We start from the raw sequence: 20,689 nt of genomic DNA, 5'->3' as shown, positions 1-20,689 counted from the left end.
ATTTTGATTATACTTACAGGAAATATTTTGATTTTGTAAACGAAGTATTAAGGTAAAATATATATGTAATAAAAATCACACGTAACTTTATTATGTAAACATGATCTTGTTGTTTTTTCTCTAGCTTTAAAATAATTAAAATAACAAATAAATATTAACAAATTTGAGCAAAACAAAGAATAAACTAGATAATAAGGTTGGGGAACTAAAATATTACATGTTGTTTTTCAATTCCTCTTTAAGCTATCCTTCAAGAAAACCATAATAAAAACAATTATAACTAACGGCTTATGAAAAAAAACCGAATACCAATGGTTAGAGTAATAGTCTGTTTATACCATAGGTGTAAAACGGATTAATTCATTGATAAAAAATAAATAAATAGGAGCCATCTTTAATAAAGGTGTAAAATTTTACAGTTCGAAAGACAATGTTTTAATTTGATAATTTGTCAGATTTAAAAGCTTTAAGAGTTACACGGCATCTACATTTGAACTTTTTACCGGGTTGACCTACTTTATGAGAAATTATTTGGCATATATTCAAAGGAATTGACAATGTAAAGCTAGTACAATGTAAACGTACTTTTAATATTAGTCAAGCCAAATATTTGACATTAGATATGAGAAAAACCTCCGACTGGATTTCGCTAGCTGGGTGACCTTATTAATAGATCTTGTACTCAGTAACACAATTTTCACATCTGCCCTTTCAATTCACTCTCTTTTACTGGACTTTTGGGTAAACGAACAACATTTTGTAATAATTTGTACAAATTATTGGATATACGAACGAACCTTATATTGCATATTCTCAAAGATTTATTTGTAAACAAATATCAGCTGATTGATTGTTACATCCAAGTCCTATTAATAAGGTCGTCCAGGGAGACCAGTTAAATATCAGATTCAATGGCACAATAAATAAGTAGTCCATTTAGCGCAGCTAATGTCTCGATTAATTGTCAAAGTGCATATTTTCTACTTGAATTCGATGTGCAATGTTGCCAACCATGGGAAATATTATAAGGAAAAATTTGACAGATGATCGAGACAAAAACAAAGGTTTTTGTTTTGATACATCACCTTATTATTGCATCCTGTCAGATGCCTCTTAAGTTTGCTGTCAAAATTGTGAATTGACTTACATTACGAAAACGTAAAGAAAAACCAAATGTCTGACAGTTGAGAATAAAACTGCTGATTTCGCTAGTTGGATGGCCCTATTAACATATCTTGTAGATTTATATGAAAAGTTTGCCGTCAAAATCAATTATTATGAATTGACTTCCAATATAAAAACGTGAACAAAAGCGAAATTTCGCTAGCTGGGAGATCTTATTAATAGATCTTGTACATAATCTTGTAGATTTATATGAAAACAAATATCAGCTGATTGACATGTATATGAAAACAAATATCAGCTGATTGATAGGTATATACTCCAAAGTGATAGTTCCTAATGATTAAGACTGATGTCAAAAAATAAAATTGAAATTAAAGTTTTCCAATCACTAGAAATCCAAAAGTGTTTAAAATTATTAATACTATTATTAAATTTAAAAACCAGTAAGGAAAGTAGTAAAGTCGGACGGGGCCTACTATATGATACCCTTCACCACTATGGGTATATTAAACAGGACTATTAACATTAAATTGGATGAAATATAATATGTTATATTTATCTAAATGTGAATCTACCTAGATCTGCCCATAAAGTATGACTTCAAACAAATATAAATAGGTCATCCGTTGGGCTATGCCTTTACTTCTAGAAAACGCAACTACGTAATTCTATGCTCAATTTTGTACATTATGCAAAATTTGATGTCAATCTGACTAACATGAGGAGTTTGATGCCCAATTTACTTGAAATCGGGTGAAAATATATATGGAAGCTCTATCCAAATATTAAGCGATTTCAAACACACTTGTCACAGGTTAGGTTATACTAATTTTAGAACGTTTTGTTCCTATTGGTTCCTTGGTGCGTAAATTACTTAAAATCAATCTATAACACAGACATCACTCTAGGCTCAATTCAGTACGTTATGCCAAATTTCTTGCAAATCGAAGGATATATAGGGACTTTGGGGCACCATTTACATGAAATCGGACGAAACTATATATGGGAGCTATATCTAAATCTGGACCGATTTTTACGAAACTTGGCAGGCATCATTCTAGGCTCAATTCAGTACGTTATGCCAAATTTCGTGGAAATCGAAAGATATATAGGGATTTTGGGGCACCATTTACATGAAATCGGTCAAAACTATATATGGGAGCTACATCTAAATCTGGACCGATTTTCTTGAAACTTGGCAGATATCACTCTAGGCTTAATTCAGTACGTTATGCCAAATTTCGTGCAAATCGAAAGATATATAGGGACTTTGGTGCACCATTTACATGAAATCGGACGAAACTATATATGGGAGCTATATCTAAATCTGGACCGATTTTCACGAAACTTGGCAGGCATCATTCTAGGCTCAATTCAGTACGCTATGCCAAATTTCGTGCAAATTGAAAGATATATAGGGACTTTGGGGCACCATTTACATGAAATCGGACGAAACTATATATGGGAGCTATATCTAAATCTGGACCGATTTTCTTGAAACTTGGCAGACATCACTCTAGGCTTAATTCAGTACTTTATGCCAAATTTTGTGCAAATCGATGGATATATAGGGACTTTGGGGCACCATTTACATGAAATCGGACGAAACTATATATGGGAGCTATATCTAAATCTGGACCGATTTTCACGAAATTTGGCAGGCATCATTATAGACCTAAATGATTAGGCTGTACCAAATTTCGTGCAAATCGAAAGATATATAGGGACCGTTTACATTAAATCGGTTAAATATATATATGGGAGCTATATCTAAATCTGAACCGATTTTTCCCAATTTCAATAGGGTTCGTCCTTGGACCGAATAAGTGACTTGTGCCAAATTTCATCCAAATCGGATCATAAATGCGAGCTGTACTTTGTTTACAATTTAACATCTACAGACGGACGGACAGACGGACGGACGGACGGACGGACGGACATGCATAAATCGACTTAAAAAGTGATTCTAATCATATTCTCAAAAGGAACCATGTGTCTATCTCGTTTCCTTTTGCCTGTTACAAACATATGCACAAAGACATAATACCCTGTACCACAGTGTGGTGAAGGGTATAATGATATCGAATAATAGAATGTGGAATGTGAACAACATTCCACAAATAGCTTTGGCATTGCTTCCACGAACAAGTACATTTATATTTCAAACAACTTGGTCAATTATAAGTAAATATTGAAAATAATAATAAATACTCGTACAAATTTACATTTAACTGTTTCCATTTCATTTCACTTTTTCACTAAACAGACTAGACGGAAACCTCAGGTTGCAGAGCAGACAGATATCAAGGTAAACAACTTCATATTGTTGTTACTGTTGTTGGTTTTTTTTTTTTTGTAAGTATCTATAGTATTAAATAATTAACAAATCACCTGAAGTGGTAGGACAAACAAAATGATACAAACTATTTAAATGAAATAATTGTAGCAAAACAAAATAACAAAATAGTTTTGGAAACTATTCAAACTCATATTTTTAACGCCGAAAGTGTGATTTTCAAAGTCGGTGAAGAAAGACCTAGTTATTTTTATAATTTATTAATAATTTATTAGAAAATACTATTCTTCACTCTTAACAGAAAATAATACGAAACTTTAACATTCAACCATGTACATTTAAGAAACGTCAACATTTACAGCTGTCCATAAAAAGCAGCATGAACATTTTACTAATCAATTTTCCATGATAATAAATGTATTCTGTGTATTTTATATTTTACTACAATTTTAAATACCCACTTCAGAATAGCAAACTCATTTCTCTTTACCACAAAAAAACTCTACAAACCCTACAAAAAAATCAATAATTGAATAATGTCCTTTCGGTCATTATTATTATTATTAAGAGACAGACATACATACAGCCTAACAAAAATCGACAACGCCAACGCCAACATCCATCCAAACATGTTGTATATTTAAATTTCATTTGTGGTTAATGTGCTGATTTTTAATTGCCATAAATAAACATTACAAATAATTTATGTAATGCTGAGGTTTTTCGGAAATAACTGACTGGGTATTTAAAATAGAAATTAATTTAATTGACACATGTGAAATTATTTCAGAATCCAACAACAACAACAAAATAATCACATGAATGGACACACAATAAATGGCTGGCTAATATGTAGCGGCAAAAAAATTACAACAAAAAAGCAACGAAATCATGTGGTTTACGGTCATTAATTGCATTAGTCAATTCAAACGACCGATCGATCGACCGACCAACCAACCTCTCTAATCAAAACAATATAGTCGGTAGTGTGGAACAGATGCAATTTATATGCTTAATTATTGAAACATTTATTTAAAAAAGTAGTGGAATACCCTATTGATGAATACCTGTTTTTAAAGAAAGGTGTTTATATTGATATTGATTTTAACCCATTGTGCGCCAAGAGCCACAAATAGCAAAATTTTTGAAAACGAATACCTGGCCCTGCCATACAAAAATAACTTATTTGTTCACAAGTGGTATTTTCTCGTACTGCTAGAATGTACCCAATAAGAACCCAATGTACCAAATTTCAGCAAATTTGATTGAAAAACGCACTCAAGAACCCAAAAATACCGAAAATTGGGGGTACCCTTATATGGGGGCTACCCCTTAGTAGAGAGATTTGCTACCCAATATGAACTCAAAATACGAAATTGCAGCCAATTCGGTCGAAAAATGCAATCAAAACCCACAAAATTTAAAAAAAAATCGGGAAGTAACGTTATATGGGGGCTAACAAAAATGTGGACCCATATTTATAATTTTTAGTGCAGAAATTTAGTACCAAAAAAAGAACCCAATATAACAAATTTCAGCGAATTCGGTTGAAAACCGCGCTCGACCTTTAATTTGTTTTAACTTTTAAGTAAAACATCATCTGAAAATTCCAAGAACTATTCTTCCTTGCAAACCTCTTACCTGGTGAACCTCATTTTTTTTATTTTCTTAACTATTGAGTCAAGTTTCGCCTCAAAGTCACAGGGAGTATTAGCATCCTGGTAGTCTTTTTACCATTGTTACTCTGGGCTGTATAAAAATTTGTAATTTTAAATAAACTTTCATACAATTTCTTTATATATTAAATATAAAGAAATTATATATATATATATATATATATATAAATGTTCCTCTTCAAACTGCAACCTCTAATAAAACATTGGCCCTTGGCCTTTTTCGAAATCACAAATTTATGAATTGCAGTTAATTCAACACAGAAACATTTTCCTTTACCTCTTTTCTCTCACATAAACAATATTTAAATTGCCCTCCAGAGTTTGAGTTGCAACAACCAAACTATTTTGTTTGTGGTTTTATATCAAATTATATATCGTAACTGCTGCATCCATAAAATATTATTGACAAAATATATTTATGATGATTTTGCGGTTTCTATGCATATGGGAAGGCAAATTAATCTAAATAGATGAACAATTAGTATATATGTATAAACAAAACAAATAGAATTAGTAATGATTTGGTAATTTAAATTACAAAAAAATAGTTAGGTTTTGGGTTGAAAAAGAAAATGATTTGTTTTCATTTTTAAAATTATAGTTTAAGAGATTTTTCAATTTAATACAAATTTTTTATTTTCCAGGACTGGATGGGCTGTCACCAACGTCACAAAAATTCACAACCACCCATTGGCTGCTATCCAATTCTGCAGGCCTTCGACAACAACATTTCGAATTATATTTACAGATTTGGTATATGATGTGCCCAATAGAATATCTAATAGAACTTAAAAATATTTTACCATAAAAATAAAAAAAAACACTTCTAAAAATAGTTTATTGTTTTTTTTATATTTAATCGCAAGTCATATCATTTCTTTGTAATATTATACCCTGAGCCACTGTACACCAATCTGCGTTAACGTAATCCAAGATTTGGCACAATTCCGTGCAACTGAATGTGACATATTTTTATGTATGATTTATTTCGACAATATCTCCAGCTTCTAGTCTTAACTGACAAATAGTTTTTTCCCTATTCAAAAATATCACTATGCAAGTCAGCCATTGAATTAAGTATGTTTGGGGTTCAGTAATAAAAATCATTGCCAAGGTTAATTATCTGTGGAGATTTCACAATTTGAAAATGTCAGCGCAACCCCCACAACCACAAAAAACGACTATTTAAATTGTCATAGATAATCTGCCTCGCCAACGCCTTCACGCTCTGCCTCCTCTTTTTATTAGCTACAGTGGCTCCATTGAATAATCGGACAAGTGGTTGTCACATATAATAATGCTATACATTTCAAAAAAATTGTCTAAATGTGTAGTTTTTTCGCTTTTATTTACACATTACTTACTTATATTTCTGAACAATACAAAAAACAACAACTTTTCTTGTGATAACAGTAAATTTCGTCAGAAAAACAAAATTAACTCAATTTATTGTGTTCAACGCAAAATCGGACAAAGCAAAGTATCAATGTTAAAAAATGAAAAAATCGAGAAATTAATATTTAGTTGCATATCCTTTGTTTTCCAGAACGGTCTGTAAACGCTTCGGTATTGATTTGACCAAATTCTGGCGTACCTCCGGCTCTATGGAGTTCCACGATTCCAGTAAAGCCACCTTAAGCTGTACTAAGGAGTTAAATTTTTTTCCATACACTCTCCTAGCTAATTCTTCCCAAAGATGCTCAATTACGTTAAGGTCTGGGCTCTGTGCTGGTGTTTGTATAAGTTTTGGGCAGTTATGGATCAACCAAAGCTTTGCAACACCTGATGTGTGCTTGGGATCGTTGTCTTGATAAAAGGCAAAGTTGTTCGCGATACCCAATTTGTCTGCACTTTGCTTTACATTTTGCTTTAAAGTGTTGAGGTAGACAAAATTGTCCATTTTACCATCAATAAAATGCAAATTGCCTCCTCCCGCACTCGACATGCAGCCCCAAACCATAACAGAACCTCCTCCGTGCTTAACAGTGGCTTTTGTATTCTTATGATTAAATTCAGCATTTGGCTTACGCCACACATACATCTTTCCATCTGACCCGTGCAAGTTAAATTTGCTTTCGTCAGTAAACAGAACCTTAATATAATGAAAACTATCAATAGAAATGTATTTTAAAATGATCTTTCATCAAATTACCTGCTTCCAAAAATCTTCTGATTTTAGTAAAAATTCCTTGTGTCCGATTATGCGATGGAGCCACTGTATGTTGCAAATACATATGCTTAATTGCTGCTCTGTAATTTTGCGTCTGCCGTCTGCTTAATTTGAATTGAGCCGGTCACACCTCCCTGGACAATTTAACGGTATGTGTTGTGTGTCGTTTTTTGTGTCATGTCAGAATCTCTTGCCAGCTGGGTTTTTTGTAACAAATTAACATATGCCCTCTAATGAATGTATTTATTTATTTTTTTTAACATTTAATTTGTTGTATTTTAAAATAATATTTATGCAGTAATTAAAGCAAATTTACCGATGATAATGGTTCATGATGGTTCATGATGATTGCCGACATCTGGCTGGTTGGTTGGTTAAAACATCAAGTGACTTATTTTCTCAATTAGCCCCTTTTAAATAAAACCGGTTTGTATATTTCTGTCTGTAGGTGGCCTACTAAAGAAATTGTGTTTCCATTAAAAAAAACGTAATCAGGACTGAGATCATACTTTTCTTTATTTTTGAATTAATTAAAAAATGATTCCGGATTTCTTTTATTATAAAAATATATGGTGTGAATTGTACATTGAATGTCTTGTTAAAGGAATGGATTGTAAAAACAATTAAATTCTCTTTTTTATTAAAAGAAATCATCATTTCACAAAGGTGAAAATACTTCGAATGGTGGCTAGAGTTGCTAAAAGTGGTTTTTGTTAACAAATTCTTTACTATGCATTTTTGTTATTAGGACGTACAAAATTATTAAACATGTTTAATATAATTTTGAACTAAATTGGCAAAACCGATTAACCTGTTATCTATATTCATTCATATAAACTTTTCCGTTTATCCATTTAAAGCAAATTAATAAATTTATATTTTTATATATAATGCTAATCAAAACTCGTTTTGTGTGGGAGAAGTTGGAATATTCCTTATAAAACTAGACAATGAAGGTGTTTAATTAATAAAGCATACATTATACTAATCGATAATTTGTTTGTGTTTTAAACAAGATTTAAACAAATACATGACCTACTGTAAGAAACGAACAAAATATAAAACTGATAAACAAATTAAAATATATAGAAGGTAATAGGACAAAAAAATGTCCTATTTCTAACTAAGAAATCTGTTAAATTTAGAAACAGAAAAACCGTTAAAGTTATACTACATTAATTTTTTATTAGTATATTTTTTATTTTATTATTATTTTTTATTTATTTTATTATCATTTTTAATTTATTTTATTTTTTTATTGTATTTTTTAATTTATTTTATTAGTTTTATTATTTTTGTATTATTTTGTAAATGATTATCTTTTTCACTAACTTTTTATTTATTTTTATATAAATTTAATTTGTTATTATTTTTTATAACATTTGTTACTGTTAATATATCATATATTGTTTTCATATTTATTTTGATTTGTTTATGTTTAATTATTATCATACTATACACATGATTCCCTTTTTTCCAACTAAAAACACTTGCTATACATGATTCATTAATTGATCCATACCTCTATAAGACACCACAAATTTTGTTTTTAATATCAATAACTAACAACAGACCCGCAGATGTTTTAAAATGAAACTAAAACCCCGTTTATCGCCAACTCTGTTCATTAGCAAAAGGCTAACCGATATTGTTTATCATACCAGTAACCAGTATTATAATTCACTTTTTTTATATGATCTCTTAAAATAGACAAAACTGGCGCGAATGCATATCGCTAGTGCAAATTATTCTGAGAATGCTTGTGATTTTAGTTAAACAACATTAGGAACAAGCAACTAGCATTTGTGTATTTGTATTTGTTTACAAATATCCTCTAGATAATGAACTTGAGCTTGAACTGAATTGGAGCAATAACAACAAATAAAGAGAACATGTGAATTTCTCTTAATGGATAGACATATATGGTATGTATTATTAGACCCCTATTTTCAGCTTTTAAAAATAAATTTGTAATTAGAAAATATGATATACCCATTCACAATATAAGCATAGCTTTAAATAACTAATCAATATATTCTAAAAATACTAAGGCTATGCTATATTATATCCACCCCTTTACCATGGTAATGGTTTTTTAAATAAAACTAATTTTGTATGTATTTTTTAATTATTTGATTATTATTAATTTTTAATTTCATCATCACCTAAAATCGTTGACCCAACGATGATCCCAACATCATTCCCATTGGTGGTGCTTGCGGTTTACGTGCATGTACCTGAGCCGCTGCACCCGGTATCGTTACACAGCCCACACAAGTATGCAACGTTTCATGTATAAAAATATCACAATCCAAGCAAAAGATTTGAGAGCAAGCCTCACAACGATATACATTTTTATCGGTAGCTTCAGTGAGGGGTTTCTGACAGGCATAACAAATTGCTGCCTGACCATTGTAAATTAACTCGGTGAAATTTTGTACAGGAAACAAATGATGATAGGAACGAGCTAAGTGAGGCGCCGAAACCAATGTCAAACCACATGTTTGACACTCCACCGGCAATTCACAATATTTACTATGACACTGTGGACAATGGAATCCACCTGAGGTAATTTTACTCGGTTCATCGGCATTTTCAATGTGGCACATACACATCGATAATGGTGGATCTTTTTCTTTACCCTCATCCTGTCGTGCGTGTGGAAATCCCATTTTGATGAGAGAATTTTCTTGGGTCTGGGCTGCAGGTGGTGGATCAACGTGTGACAGCAATTGATCGCGATAGTGTGAATCGTCTAGAACGGCTCCATAAGTACCGCCTGTTTGTTGTGTAAGGTGGCGGCAGACATGTATTTCAGCGGACAAGGATATAACCGAACAGCGTATACTCTCTTGCTTCAGTGCATCAATTGTTAAATTAATATCAATGGGATCGCATGTGGTAAGGGAACCCATGATAATTAGAACTTCCCTTGAGGCATGAGATGGCACAACCTTCAACGTTTTCAATGCCAAATCCAGGCCATTCTGCAGGGAAGGTTCACCAACAAGATTTATTTTCTGTAATCTAAAGGGATTTAAATTTAAAATAAATAGAATAAATTATTATAATCGTTTATTCTTTACCCATCCAAAGCCTTTAGATGCAATTTAGCTGTTCCAGTCAACTCGGTCACCTTTTCGGCACGTTTTCCTTTAAGCACTATTAAACCCATTTGACTGATTGGATTTTGATCAAAGAATTCCTCAATGAATTTTTCCAAAAGCTAAATAAGAACATAAAACAATAACTTCAAATCATTACAGCCATAGAAAACAACTTACCTTCAGTGTACACAGAAGTCGGGTGGGCTTAAGATCTGGCACCGACATAGATTCCGAACAGTCCAACATTAAGTACAAATGTCGCATCATTCCAAGCTTATTTTGCATCGTTTTTTGCGCCTGCCTCTTCCTTTTGGCCTTTTGAATAATATCCGCTATGGCGCTGTCCAAAAGGCCATCATCATCTTCCTTTATGGCTTCCCATGTCTTTTCATAGCCAGTTTCCCAGCGATATTCCTTGGGATCTTCTTCCTCTCCATGGTGATCCATTGTTGATACTTTGTATTAAGCTTCTTCTTTCATGGTATGCAAAGTGAATCGATAACACCATTTGTTGATGGCTAACGGCGTCATGTTTGTCATACTGCGGCAAATACCGGCAAACAAGTAGCCGTCGTTGTTTGCACTTTAACGCCTGTTATACTGACATACACATGCGTTCAGACAAGGCATTAATTTGGGTACGCCAATTACCAACTTAAAAAAAGAAGAGTAAACTCTTAGTACAATTATTCAAGGTAGACCATAGCAACCTTAAAATTACAATATTTTCATACTGTGGCGTGTTATGCCAAAGTGAAAAATTTAACAAAATATATTCGAAAATCGATTTGTTTGAAGATGAATTTTAAAACATTGTTTTCATTTTTTTCTGACATTATTGCCCATAAGGTAGAGGTGTACTTTCACCTTTCTGACAAATGCTACCCTACATTTTTAATAATCATGGTACAATAATACGTGGTAAGCTATGAGTTAAAAATTAATGAATAATATAAATCTAAATACAATTTCTTATATTTACACAATAGTCTGGAATGAATCTGTGTATTTATGTGTGTACACATTTGTTTAAATAAACGATACGACTTAAATGTAATTAATAAATTAAGGCGGACCAAGAGACATTTTCATTACATGGTTATTTGATAAATCATCATCTGCTTACCTTTAAATATAGATTTTCATACTTATTTCAAATAAATGACAACTTCATATATAAATTTAGCATGATTCAGTACCTAAAGTAATATTTTTTGTTCACATGCCACATTACTTTTCATCGTCCAGTTGACATTCAATATGAACTAATATCCTTCATAACAAATCAATAATTACTGAGAAAATTAGCTATTTGATTTGTTGTAACTTTTTATAAAATAAACTCATATTTTTACTGTTCATCTTATTGAAATAAATATTAATTTCGTGATAATTTTATTTAACTTTACTTTGTTTACAATCTCTCAGTAGGGCGGTTCACACTTTTAACACAATCCAACGATCTGTCAAACACTACCCTCTGAGAGAAAACTGCAACTCGACACATGATTGGCTGTGATTGGCCAGATAACTGCCACCATTTTGTAGCGAACGGAAAATTTTGGTGCGAGTAAAAAAAGTTGAATGTTTTATTTCATTCAGACTTCTCTAAAATTCGGGTGAACAATTTTGTATTAGAATTGATTTAAAATGCATTAAAACAAGCTAGACTCATAAATAATTTTAAGTAAAACATTGCGAAGTAATGTGGGATTGGATATTTGTGTAATAAAGAAATAATAGAAGTGCAAATCTAAAGAAAAATAAAAAAAGACTAAAGACACTGAGTGACATTTGTGACTACAAACTTTGTGCAAGCATATACAAGTTTTAAAAGAATTTACGGATAGTTTATTATTGTGTGGTAATAAAGGTAAAGCAAGAATGATTTTGTAAGATGAATTGTTTAAAGATATTGTAAAGTTTCAACAATATCCGGTGGTTTTATTTGCGCGGCGACATCACAAAGTGAATCTCTGCTGGCCTCCACATCAACGAATCGAGAACCCTTTGGCCGCTGAAAATCTTATCAGTAGAAAGCGCGGAATATACGTGAAAGTGTGTTGTATTTTTACCATTGCCCAAAAATTGTTTTCTTTTTGTAGATTTGGCGCCGCTTCGAGGAGTTCCATTAAATTGCCACTCTTTTGCATCCATTTTGCGCTTAAATTTATTGTGTTTTCGTGATTTCTCTCATTTTTCTTATTTTCGTTTTCGCAAAAAAGAGAGAGAGAACTATACTTGTCCAACTGTACTTTAAATCTCCGCGAGTAATGGCATTCACAATAAATTATTAACTTTTGATTCCAAAATTGTTGTTGTTTTTGTTCGTGGGGGCCAATTGTTGTAGTAATTTGATCTTAAATCTAAGAATGAGTTGTTGCGGTAATTATTTTTACGAATGATCCTTAATTATCAATCTCTATAAAATTTACAATGTTCCTTATCTTACAAATTCCAAGTATTTGTAACTATAACGCGAAACTATTTTTAATTTTTGGCGCCAAATTGTGATAGTGGTTAGGGGAACTAAAACATATCTCCAAGCAGTAGTGTGGTCATTATGTTTTCCCTTCGCCTTAAGAATCAAATCCTTGGCAAGCTGCATTACTTATACAAGTGTGTTTTTTTTATTTCAGCTGTCGCCTGTGTAGTTGTATCTTTCTGAGATGGTGGGTCGGGAAATTTCTCCAACTGAAATAGGCAAACATGCCAAATTAATAAAAAGTAAGTTCCATCATATCGTCCATAAAGTACTCAATACTTATGTAAACATTTCTCTAAACAGGCGCCCAAGAAGAAATGGCCACAATGGATGTTTTAGTTTGTGGCCGGTGTTTGAATGTCTTTCATTTTATTGAAGACTTCAAGATGCACAAGCAAAAGACATGCTTCAAAGAGAACAATAATGTTCGTGAGTGCAATGATACCAAACCCAAAATATGGGCTTTCTTGCTGTGGAAAGCCACACAACTACACAACAATAAAGACAACAACATCACCAGTCCAAACTCTTGGGCACTCTATCAGACATGGGTTAAAATGGATGAAAGTCTTCGGGAAACATGGATTGTGGCGGGTAAAACTATACAATCGTTTGCCAAAGTATCACAGGGGAATCTGCAAGAAATGCCCGTAAAGATTACAAAGACCGTGGTGAATAATAACAGCAATGCAAATAGTGATGGAATATCGCCGGGAAGAAGTATGTAATTTTCATATTAGAAACATTAAAAAATACCAATGACAATTCGATTTCAATATTTCAGAACCACTAACACAAACAAAACCACAAGTGGCTAATCTCAAGCCACCCGTCAAATTGAATGTTAGCAACAAATCAACAGCAGATTCTGAAAATGAAACATCACCGCTTAAAAGCCCTTTGGCAAATAATGCTGTACAAAAAATTATGCCCAAGAAACCAATAACAGTCTCGCCACAATTATCCACCAAGCCAACACCAGCTACTGCAACACCACCACCAACAACAACAACTGCCACTACACCCGCTGCTGCTGGTAAACCCTTGACGTAAGTATGAATATCATTTATATATTTTTTATATTTACCCCTCCAAATGTTTTTTCATATTCCATTAGACGTCGTGCCAAACGTTCAGTACCCAATAGCGAAGAAGTCGTTGAGGAAAATGTGGAGAAAATTGTGGCCAAGCGGTTTAATCCTCGTCGCAGAATGCACGAATATCTGGTGAAATGGGAAAATCGTGCATTAGAACAAAATACTTGGGAACCTGCTTCACACTTGGAAAATGTCCCACACCTATTGGAAACATTCGAAAAGCAACTGGCCCGTCAAAAAGAAACACGAGCAGCTCTACAAGCAAAACAACAGGCCGCTACAGGAACTCCCACACCAGGCAATAAACTTGGTGAAGTCAAAGTGGCTGTTAAAGACTCTCCAACACAGCAAGCTTCACCCTTAGATACTCAAAGATCACAACTGGGATCACCATCGGATAGACCACAGCGTTCGTCTAAAACCAAAGCCATGGACCAGGTAAAGCAGTGGGTTGCAGGAAATTCCGTATCATCTGCCCATTCCCCAAACTCGGATGCGGCCTCCCATCAAAACGAAAACGATAAAGACTGGCCACTGAACACCAGCACAGGTTCCGGTCCGTTGGGAGGCCTAAAACGTAAACTGGATGATTCCGATTACAATGATTCTAATGCTGACGAAATGCCAGCAAGCACAACCAACACCATGGAGGATTTGGAGGAAGACCTCATACCATCCCATACCTTGAAAAAAATGAAGTATGGAAACTCGGTGTCGGTAGAAGTTAAAACTAAAACCGATGTTGTAAGTATAATCTATAACCAGAAATCAATCAAACATAACTTATTAAATAAACTCTATTTTTATGGCAGACTAAACAAATTAAAGTCAATGGAACTGCAACGGCACGTAACGAAATTCAAACAACTGTGCCCACTTCCTCATCTTCCGCGGAGGTGATCATAACCCAAGACACGAGCGCGTCAGGTGTTGTCAAGAAACCAGGATTCACTGGTACCGGCACTGTAAGTATTTTATCGAATAATTTTATTCATTTGATTTAATTGCTACCTTCCGTCTTATTTAGAATAACAAACCTGAGGCTCAAGTTCGTATCCTTTCCAAAGGTGAATCTGCCATTTCCAACTCCGGCATTGTGCGTGTTGGAAGTGTCAATGACATAACCAATGCAACATCTTCCCCATTAGCCTCGCCACATACTACACCTATTGCCGAAAACAAAACCCAACAATTGATTACGCGAACTCAACATGTTCGCACCGCCGCAAATCCGACGGGTCGGTCAACACCAACACCTGCCGCCAGACCAATGGTACAACAACAAATTGTTCGCACTCCAAGCGGAACAACAATCCAGCGTAAGAGTGTACCAGCAACAGGTAATTCAATACAACGAGGCCCAGGCGGTACTCTGCAATCGCGTACCATGTCTCAGGCGTCACCGTCATCTGGAAGAATGATTATACCGCGTCAGGGAATGTCAGCTTCAAGTACGCCAAGATTGGCACAACAAAAGGCGGTGACACCAGAACAGAAAATATTACAACTTTCTAAATCGGGTGATCTGAAAGTTACCAAGAAAGTGATGACACGGGAAGATGTGGTCGCCCAACGACAACAACATCAGCAGCTGCAACAGAGACAACGGCAGCAGTCTCAAGTACACATACAGAAAGTTCAGCAATTGTCTGGTCCCGCCCAACGTAATTCTCCCATGGCTCAAAGAAAACCAATTCACCAGCAACAACATCAAGTGGTTCATCACCATCAGCAACAGCAGCAGCAAGAAGAAGAACATCAGGCAAGGCTGTGTCCTATTACAGGTAACATTATAGGCGGAAGTCAGCAGGAGGATCAGCAAAATATTCATGTGCAAGCACAATTAGAACAACAGCAGCAGCAACAACAACATCAAATAACATTACAGCAAGAACAACAACAGCAGCAGCAACAATTACATGATATAGACCCCAATCTGCTGCTCACCCAGGATCAAATGCTGACCAACGAAGATGGTACACCACTACTTGTTACTGGTGAAGATGGCACCGTTTATCAGGTCGCCGGTAAAAATGCTGAAGGTCAAACTATTCTAGTGACGCAAGGACCAGATGGCGAACAACACTTTGCATATGTTGCCGCAGCCGAAGGTGAAAATGAGAATCAAGCCTTTGCCATAGACAACGCTGCTGTAGCCGAAGCTGTAGCCCAGTTGCCAGCCGATCAACAAGCAGAAGCTCTGGCAGCTGTGGCTGCAGGTGAAGCTGGTAACGGAGGTGGTCAGTATTTGGTCAAAACAACCCAGGAAGATGGCACCACCCAAGTGGTGACAATGACTGAGGCTGAATTGCAACAACACCAAGCAGCAGTGGCGGCGGCCGCAAATGCAGCTCCAGCAGCCACCAATCAATTATGTATACAAACCGGAGATGGCTCAGATGGACAAGCCAATATACCAGCTGAGGTGGTACAAGCGGAATTACCATCACCGGGTAAGTCAAAGGAAGAGTTTCAATAATTAAACAGAATTTTAATATTTGTTTTGTTGTTTACTTTAGGTGGAACTCGACGAGTTGTCTTACTTCTACAAGATGGCACATTTATGATGACCGAAATGCACGACGATGAGTTTAAGGCTCTAAATATTGCAGCTTAATTTAAATAGTGATAGATAGAATTAAAAATCTTACGATTTAGAGTCATCACTCACTACCAACACACTTCCCGATACCGCTAATTTGTAAAGCAAGAGATACATTGTTGCGAGGTCATTATTATAAGAGTATCCATTAATAACATTTTGTATTGAAGGCAAACACAATTGTAAACTGTTTAATCATCTATCCATCTCCTCAATTCTTTAAGCAAAATACTGTAAATTATTTAAATTTTCGTTTCGTCGTTAAGTTGTTTTACATTATCTTATCGTTTTAACTTACTTTACCAATTGCTGCTCCTGCAACAAATCATTTAATTCTCCTCTAGTGGATGAACCATTTCATAATTATCCAATTTAGTGGATATACATAAATAATTAAGCATATGTAATCAATTGTCGGATTTACATAGAAAACAACACATACACACAAAATAGAAGAAAACAAATCGCAAGCATAGAATTACATTTCGTTTATTTTTAAATTAAAATGATTAAAATCCCTTAATAAAGATAAACATTAATTTATAAGCTAACCTAATATTTAAATATACAAAATTGTTTTATTATTTATTTTATTCGAAATGGTCTAAACAGGTCTATAACGATATTCTTCAGTGCATATGAAGGTAATTAAAAATGAAACACAACCTTTTAAATTCAAAGCAAATTTCAACATGTATTTCTTATATGAAAACATTATAATTTTTAACATTTTTTGATAAACTTTGCTATAAAAAATCCAACCGTGTCTATGTCTTTTTGATTGGTAGGACCAAAGCGTTGCAACTTCTTACGATCCTCTTCTAACAGTCCATCACAGCTCCAACCGCTACCTCCATACGAGGGCTCAATGGCTACCAATTCCAATTCGGGAAATGTTTTCAAAGCCCAAACTACAATTTCTTCATTCTCTTCCAAATTTATTGTGCATGTACTGTAAACCAAAGTGCCACCATCTTTCAATAGCGCCACCGCATTTGTAAACAAACGTTTTTGAACTTTGGGATAGGAATCCAACATTTTTGGAGATATACTGCTCGACAGCATTGGCCTATTTCCTAAAGCACTGCAGGGAGCATCCAATAATATACGATCGAATGTTTTGGCCTTAAATGGTGGTTTAAAATCAACATCATTTTCCTGAATAGTTTCCGAATGAGCCTGTGTTGAATCGTGGGCATAGGCTTTTATACAACTTAACCCATTTTTACATATCTTTTCCTGAACCAATTTGATTTTGGATTCTGTTTTATCTAAGGCCACTATAACTCCACGATTGTGTATAAGTTCAGCCAGATGTGTGGTTTTGTTCCCAGGCGCTGAACACATATCCAAAATGGTTTCATTTTCTTGGGGGTTTAGTGATCTGGCACAAATAATGGATGGTAAATTTTGCAGTAAAGCTTCTGTGCTACTTAAATCGCCAATTGATGGCACACCCGATATGGTGTTCAACATTTCAATTGCAACCCCCGCCTGAGGACCTTCAGGTCTGTACAATTGATATCGTTGCATGAGTACTTTACCTTGACCCAAATATACTTTTTGATCGGATTCATAACGAACATTGGAACCCTTTTTACATTTTCCAGCTAGATCAGCATACACATTTACCACATCGCCAACTTGAGTGCCCGATTCCATACCCAACACACCAATGCTATAAATATGTGCGCCCCTGAGTATAGCGGCACCACAACAACTATCTACAATTATTTCCTTTTGCTCATGTATGGGATTTGGCGCATGATCTGTTGGTGATATACAAACAACTTCTGGAAGGTCGGGAAGGGAAAAAACTTTAGGTGGATTGTTATAGCGGTTTTTGAGTATTTGTTCGACGTGAGTCTTAAAAGTTTCCTGAGTTGTTTTTAACAGATTCACACGATATGTGGTGACAGATGGCGCCCTACATAACCAGGGCAGTAGGTCATCTAACAATGTAAGCTGAAACATAAACAGTACAAAAAGTTAGTTGAATAAGTTAATGAAATAAGGGCAGACACTATAATAAAAAAAACAGAACAGACATGCTTTTCGGCTCTATATAAATTTTTTTCGTTGCAGATTCTGAAACAAATATGGTTAAATGATACAAAACTTTTAATGTTTATTAACATATACCAATGTTTTAATGTTTATTAACATAAAAATCCAAATAAAGCAAATTTTGGAACTATTTGAAATAAAGAATTCCCAGAGAATATTTAAACGACCTACGTTCTAACAAATGTTTAAAATGTCAAATATTTAGTGCATACATAAAATAAAATCAACTGGAATTACGAATAGGATTCATTTGACGTTTGAAATAGACATTTGATGTAAAATATATAGAAAATAAATCATTAATAAATTATTTCGAAGATATACTTGACGTATATGTAATATACGCCTATCCATCATAATAAATCACTTGATTGCGTTAAAATGCATAAATGTAAACGCATATTTGCGATAAACAAAAATCAAATGAACTAAAATCTTATACAACTTCACACAAATACGCTTTACGCCATACGCCTTAATATGACCGCCTTTCATTCACTATATTACCAGCTAACTCTATTCACTAAGCAACAAAGCAATAGGGCAACTCCAATTAAGAGCATTGTTCTTTTGTACGTGTTGTTTATTTTCACGGAAGAAAGACACATCCGAATTAATTATTAAATTAAAATTATTAATAAAAGCTGTGGTGATTGTGACAATAACCAGTATACTTACATTCCCCTTACATAATTGTGATTCGACAAGTGGATAACGTATAAAAGGTGATTTTGGATAAAACATATTTGAAAGACTATAAGGCGTGTATGTATGTGTAAATGGATGAAAAAGAAGAGATTTTTTTGTGCAAGCATAGAATTTGGTGTAACGTCGTCGCCGTCGTTGATGGTGGTGGCGATGGCGTTTCATTTTTGTGACACCAGAGTGGCAACTCTAATTCCGTGATGCAAATGTCTGTTTGCCTCTTTTCCGCACTTTCAACTGTCTTTGCATGTTGAAACACGACGTGGCAGCTTTTTATTTGAATGCACTATTGCCATCTCTTTCGAATGAATGAATTTTATCGGCAAATGAATTGGTGTTCGTAGTCTCTATCATCGTCGTTTGAAGTTTTTTCACAGACAGTTCCAGTATTGCTGTGCGGTTTTTGATTAATTTTTGTAGAGATTTTCACAAAATTTCTGCACAATTTTGTGTGCATTTAATTTGACATAGTGGTGCGTATTACAGTTATATTGAAATTTATTGGTTAAATTGATTAGTGCTGGAAAATTATGGATTTTCTATGAAAAAACATGGTTTCCATTTGATCTTTGATTCTTGTTATATTGACGGCATCGGCATGTGGTGAATTTTTGTATTTATTTTATTTCTCGTATTCGTCGTTGAGTAGTGAATAACAGAATAGCAGGTTTTGTCTCTTTCTAGAGCAATTGGCAAAATATATTTTGCACATAATGTCAGAGTTGTATTTGCGTGAAGTATATTAACTAAATGCTAGATGTATAGTCTTTTTTATTAATTACGCATTGTTTTATTCTTTTTGCAGTTTATTTCTGGTAAATTTTAAATAAATGGTTTTTCATATATGTGTGTATTATGTTCTTTAGTTTTGCCACCAGGCCTTTCTTTGTTTTTCACTTGTTTCAATGTTCATGTCGTTTAAATATGGCAACACCGTTTAGTGAAACAACTCAATTTGTCTTTTCATTCGCTGTCGTCAGTCATTTATTCTCACCATTGTTTCTCCATTGTTGAAAAAATTAACATTGAAAAAAAGTTGTGAACCTGCGAACAGTTTTTTCCCTCAAACAAAAAAAAAAAAGTAATTATCAAAAAAATATTGAAAAAAAGAGAAAAATGTGTTTTAGTTTTCTGCAATTTCTATGAATTTACTAAAAAGAAATTAAAAAAGGAGAAATAAAGAAATAATTAGACATTTTAACTATCGGGTTTTTCCCTTTTGTCTGTCGTCTTGTCAAAGAGAAAAAGTGCCGTGATTAATACGTGTTTTATTAATTTTTCTCTCGAGTATTCTGTTGACAATTCCTGCTCAATCCGGCCTATGCACTTAAATGTTTTATGAATATTTTCCATGATAAT

General features: G+C 34.0%; 3 protein-coding genes across 3 annotated transcripts; 1 reads left to right on the top strand and 2 right to left on the bottom strand.

Annotated features, from left to right (window-relative positions):
* Positions 1-9,430: 9,430 nt before the first annotated feature.
* Positions 9,431-10,821, bottom strand: LOC133329073 (general transcription factor IIH subunit 2). The gene is made up of 3 exons (XM_061537571.1): positions 10,552-10,821; positions 10,354-10,493; positions 9,431-10,294 (listed from the first exon to the last, which is right to left on the bottom strand). Exons 1-3 carry the CDS (start codon positions 10,819-10,821, stop codon positions 9,433-9,435), a joined length of 1,272 nt encoding a protein of 423 aa, XP_061393555.1. The 3' UTR covers positions 9,431-9,432.
* Positions 10,822-13,021: 2,200 nt separating this feature from the next.
* LOC133329080 (myb-like protein Q) lies at positions 13,022-16,584 on the top strand. The gene is made up of 7 exons (XM_061537578.1): positions 13,022-13,101; positions 13,163-13,579; positions 13,644-13,908; positions 13,977-14,700; positions 14,769-14,921; positions 14,984-16,409; positions 16,476-16,584. The coding sequence occupies exons 1-7, from the start codon at positions 13,044-13,046 to the stop codon at positions 16,571-16,573; spliced, it is 3,141 nt and encodes a 1,046-aa protein (XP_061393562.1). The 5' UTR covers positions 13,022-13,043; the 3' UTR covers positions 16,574-16,584.
* A 697-nt stretch (positions 16,585-17,281) lies between these two features.
* On the bottom strand, positions 17,282-19,391 carry LOC133329070 (tRNA (cytosine(72)-C(5))-methyltransferase NSUN6). The gene is made up of 2 exons (XM_061537567.1): positions 19,304-19,391; positions 17,282-18,523 (listed from the first exon to the last, which is right to left on the bottom strand). The coding sequence occupies exons 1-2, from the start codon at positions 19,367-19,369 to the stop codon at positions 17,282-17,284; spliced, it is 1,308 nt and encodes a 435-aa protein (XP_061393551.1). The 5' UTR covers positions 19,370-19,391.
* Between the last annotated feature and the right edge of the window lie 1,298 nt (positions 19,392-20,689).

This window comes from Musca vetustissima, unplaced genomic scaffold (genome assembly GCF_032173495.1).
Source record: "Musca vetustissima isolate MV318-11 ecotype Yass unplaced genomic scaffold, APGP_CSIRO_Mvet_v1 utg24653, whole genome shotgun sequence".
NCBI lineage: Eukaryota > Metazoa > Arthropoda > Insecta > Diptera > Muscidae > Musca > Musca vetustissima.
This window is presented reverse-complemented; position numbering and strand designations above follow the sequence as displayed.